Genomic DNA, 3,932 nt, shown 5'->3' with positions numbered 1-3,932 from the left:
CATGAAGATTTCAGAGCCGGTTTTCATATATGCTACCATTTAAAAGGTATTAAATAATTTGTCATAAGGAAATACTAGATATTTTCAGTTTCCTTTTAATAAAAACTAATTCAATATACTGAATGCTTTTAAGACAGAGGACATTGTTTTTAGTCATGATTCAATTATCTACAGATTAGTTCAGTCAACATAAACCAAACATTTCCTTTTTTCCAGCTTCTTAAAATTGAATCGGTACCTAATAAGGTTACATTGTAGCATTATTACAGAATCAGCTATCTTCAACAAACTGTTAATATTATTGAAATGTGATTGACATGTTCTGAATGGAAGTGAACTTTATTACAATCATCTACAGTTGAGGTCAAAGGTCTACAAACTCCCATCGTGAACATGAACAATGACATGGCGATTTTGGGCTTTCAGTGATTTCTTTGAATTCTTTTTCTGGAGCAGAAGGACTGTACTACTTTTACCGATCAGCCATAACGTTAGCAGAACATGAACTCCGCAAGACCTCTGAAAGTGGTACCTGTGAGCCAGTTCACTGGTTGTTCTTTTTTGGACCACTTTTGGTAGGTACTGACCACTAAATACCAACAAAAACTCAATACCTACCTGATTTATTGGAGATGCTCTGACCCAGTGTTCTTGCAATCACAATTTAGTTCTTGTTAAAGTGACTCAGATGCTTATGCTTTTCCACTGTGCCTACTTTTAGCACATCATCTTCAAAAACTGGTCCCTCGCTGCCTAATATATCCACCTCTGGACAAATTCCACTGTGGATGATAATCAATGTCTTTTCACTTCATCTGTCAGTGCTAATGTTATGGCTGATCAGTGTACTTCTTCAGTAGAAAGAACAAACATGAAGTTGGTGCACTTTCTGAAATCACCAGATTTATCCATAAAGCTTCTCTGAGCCCAAATTAAAAAGGATGTGTTTAACAGCACTTACTGGACTAACCAACACACTGTACAATGGGAAAGTCCAAGAAGTTCAGTCAAGACCTGAGAAGAACAATCATAGATTTCCACAAGTCAGGAATGCCAGTGTAACCATTCTACAGTCAAGCGAGTTTTACTGTCCATACTCTAAAGAAGACCCTAATCCGAAAAATGAAACTTTCAAGCTTCAAGGTTTGCAGCTGACCACAGGGAGAAAAGTTTTTTTTTTTTTTGAGGAAAATTTCCAGGTCAGATGAGATGGTGTTCGAAAGAGTAAATGTGAGAAATAAAGTGTGAATTTATTATTGTGGTAGCAACATGCTCTGGGGCTGGTTTGATGCTAGTGGAATTGGTACAATGAACAAAGTGTCTTGAATAGTGAAAAAAAAGGACAACCTCAGAATTCTTCAGCATAACCTTGAATTATGAGCTAGATGGCTAAAACTTGGAAGCAACTGGATGTTCCAACAGATCAGTGACTCAAAACGGTGTTAAACAGATGCTGTGTATGAACGGTTCAGGCTGTTAAGGTTGACTGACCACAGGTTATTGGTGTAACTCCTTTGTCCAGTGAAGCTGGCCCTCAAGTAAGAACATCAGCCAAGTTCACTCTCCCAGTCTTCTGTGTTATCAATTATGGGTCTTGGTGCCAAATCCCCCTCCTCACATTGATCTTTTTCCTCTGCCTCCTCCTCAGCTTCCTCCTCCGCTTCACCCTCATCAGATAGCATTATGGCATCTCTGTCAGGGTCTAGCTGCACTTGTGAGCAGTCCATCAGAGCCTGTCGGAGTCGCTGGATGTTCCCACACAAAGCCTGCACTTTGGGCTCAGTCCACACGTGCTGCAGAGGCACACAAATCTGGCTCCCGTGCCTATACACCACCAGAGCCTCTGCCACAACATCCTCTTCTACTTGCCTTACCTCGTCTGATGGTAAACCATGGACACATGCCATGAGGTTACACTGCACCCCTTGCTCGTCTGCCACAAATTCCCTTTTTAGGCTCTCTGCCCTGTAGAGGACTTCACAAACCACAGTCCTCTGGAAGATGTTGTTGTCATGCAGGCTTGGGTAAACTACCTTGTAGAGCTAATGGGGAGAAGCATGGTTGCAAGCCCGTTAGACACACTTGCCTTGTATCTACACTCATTTTCCTTTCGATCTGATATTTTTATCATGTAGAGAACAACAAAACAACAAAAACGAGAGCCACTTTACCAGCCGGTACACCGTAGGTTCGGCCTGTGCAGCGTTGTTCATTGGTGCGCTTGATTCATCAGCGTTTCTTTGGAAAACTCCAATCTGGGAGCAGAATCCCACGTCCCGGTCCTGACCTGGAGCCTCTCCTACACCAGTGAACTCGACAGAGTAGCCATATTTCCTACAAACTCCAAGTGCCCTGGTTGAACGAGAGAATTGTGATAAGGCCTGCTACTAAAACAATTGAAGGCTAGCATCAAAGCCATGACTTAAGACATAAGCAAACACAATTAGTAAACTCAGTTTCTTTAAGAGGCATAGAAATAATAAATAAATAAATAAACAAACTATCGGCAGTAGAACAGGACAGTTCAGAGCAGCCGCAAACATATAAAGCACCGCAGCATTGGGCTGACTTTATTAATGCTCTAAGGGTCGATTGCTTGTAATTGTACACAACAGCTAGTGTTGAGGCCTCAAAGAAGAGGATGTTACTACAGCAAGGAAGACAAACCCCCTATTAATAAGAAGTGGTCAGGGAAAGAAAAGCTCACCAAGTCTGAAACTCCGCCCGGGTCCACTCAAATTTATGGTCGTTGTTCCTGAATCCCCTTAACCCTGGTAGCAATGGATTAAACTCTGCATTCGGAGTGCTTATGATCACAGTGCCGGGATTCATATATCCAAACACGACATTCGAAAAACCCTCCACCTCCCAAAGCTGAAGGTGTTCGATCCTTTGGGACAGGAAAGAAAAGGGAACAGATGACTGTAGCACATGAGGAGTACTTCAGAAACCGACCACTTTGAGTACTACAATATAGGCTTGTGTAGAAGTGGAAGTCCCACCACACTCACAATTCAATACATGTCACAAGGTCAAAGCCCTGGGTGCATGGCTCCCTTTCTGTGACCGACCCTTGGTAGAGCTCAATTGTCAAGGGCCTGGGACTTGGCTGCAGGTAGTCACTAGTGAGGGGGGCCAACGCATACCTAAAAACAGCAGCACATAGACAGAGCCTCTGAATTACACCTAGACTCACTGAATCTGTTCACTCAAAATTGTGCAATGTTGAGAAACTCATCTACTGACTTCTTTGCAGAGGTGATTGGAACAAGGGGTCACAATTTCTAACACAGAGGATCCCAAACCAGCCCTGAAGCACCCTAGACTATCCATGTTTTTGCTCCAACTCACAACACATGGGATACCAGTAAAAATGAGGGTTGTCTGAGCATCCCTGAGGAGCAGTTTGAGAACCACTGGCCTATAATAAGAAATATGGCTATTTTATTATGAACCTCTGTTCTTCTGAGTTGCATTAATGAAGCAGTCCTATAAGCAAACACCTACACTCTCTCTCTGATGGCGGCGCAGTCGATGTCGACTCCTGCAAGCACTTCTATTCCGCCTCGATGGAACTTAAGCTTTCTCAGGAGTCTACAGTCAGCACACCCCAGGTCCATCACCTGTCGAGGGGGGGAAACCGCAGTCAGCTATGGCCACGACCTCTGTCATGTAGTCAGCTTCACCAGCAGGAAGATTAGCAGGACAGAAAGAAGGTTGGATGTAGTTAGCTAGCTACCTAGCTACCTTTCTGGGGATGTACTTTTTAACAAACTCGATCACAAACTGGTATCTCTGCATGTAGAGTGGAGGAGAGAAGAGGCTGGTCATTGCAACAGAGCTGTTTCACCACGACGAAGAAAGAAATGATGCTTAAACGTTTTTTTTAAAGGTGTGGCGCAGCGCCCCTTGTGGTGAACATTTAGACAGCG

General features: G+C 43.2%; 1 protein-coding gene across 2 annotated transcripts; it reads right to left on the bottom strand.

Moving 5' to 3' along the window:
- Positions 1-277: 277 nt before the first annotated feature.
- Positions 278-3,843, bottom strand: henmt1 (HEN methyltransferase 1). 2 transcript variants are annotated; one of them, XM_072680711.1, is made up of 6 exons: positions 3,748-3,843; positions 3,508-3,623; positions 3,012-3,146; positions 2,708-2,890; positions 2,172-2,352; positions 278-2,042 (listed from the first exon to the last, which is right to left on the bottom strand). In XM_072680711.1, exons 1-6 carry the CDS (start codon positions 3,829-3,831, stop codon positions 1,548-1,550), a joined length of 1,194 nt encoding a protein of 397 aa, XP_072536812.1. In that variant the 5' UTR covers positions 3,832-3,843; the 3' UTR covers positions 278-1,547. The 2 variants fall into 2 exon arrangements, with proteins under 2 accessions (XP_072536812.1, XP_072536807.1); XM_072680706.1 differs by lacking the exons at positions 3,012-3,146; positions 3,748-3,843 and having other exon boundaries at positions 3,508-3,736.
- Between the last annotated feature and the right edge of the window lie 89 nt (positions 3,844-3,932).

Source organism: Salminus brasiliensis, chromosome 1, assembly GCF_030463535.1.
Source record: "Salminus brasiliensis chromosome 1, fSalBra1.hap2, whole genome shotgun sequence".
NCBI lineage: Eukaryota > Metazoa > Chordata > Actinopteri > Characiformes > Bryconidae > Salminus > Salminus brasiliensis.
Note: the sequence above shows the minus strand (reverse complement) of the source record. Positions and strands in the feature narration are given on the sequence as shown.